Source organism: Myotis davidii, unplaced genomic scaffold, assembly GCF_000327345.1.
Source record: "Myotis davidii unplaced genomic scaffold, ASM32734v1 scaffold211, whole genome shotgun sequence".
Classification (NCBI taxonomy): Eukaryota; Metazoa; Chordata; class Mammalia; order Chiroptera; family Vespertilionidae; genus Myotis; species Myotis davidii.
Window position 1 is genome coordinate 164,728 of NW_006282523.1, and position 267 is coordinate 164,994.

General features: G+C 67.0%; 1 protein-coding gene across 1 annotated transcript in view; it reads left to right on the forward strand.

Moving 5' to 3' along the window:
• CCDC40 (coiled-coil domain containing 40) overlaps nt 1–267 on the forward strand; it is an 18,086-nt gene that overhangs the window by 12,799 nt on the left and 5,020 nt on the right. The window contains exon 12 of the mRNA XM_015559730.1: nt 3–263. Within this exon, the coding sequence (XP_015415216.1) occupies nt 3–263 (261 nt within the window). The remainder of the gene's footprint in view (nt 1–2; nt 264–267) is intronic.

Here is a 267-nt window from a genome sequence, read left to right on the forward strand (position 1 = left end):
AGCCGCCCGCATGCCTCCGCCACAGAGAAGATCGAGCAGGAGAAGAGGGAGCAGAAGGACATCCAGCGGCACATGAAGGACCTGGACAACGACCTGCGCAAGCTCAACCTGCTCCTGAGCCGCAACCGCAGCAGCTCCGAGGGCCTGCAGCAGGCCAACCTGCTCACCGAGAGCCAGTTCCTGCAGGCGCTCAAGGTGCGCCCGGCGGGCGGGCCCACGGCCCAGGGGCAGGGCGGTGGTAGTGGGCACAGTGTGGACACACACATC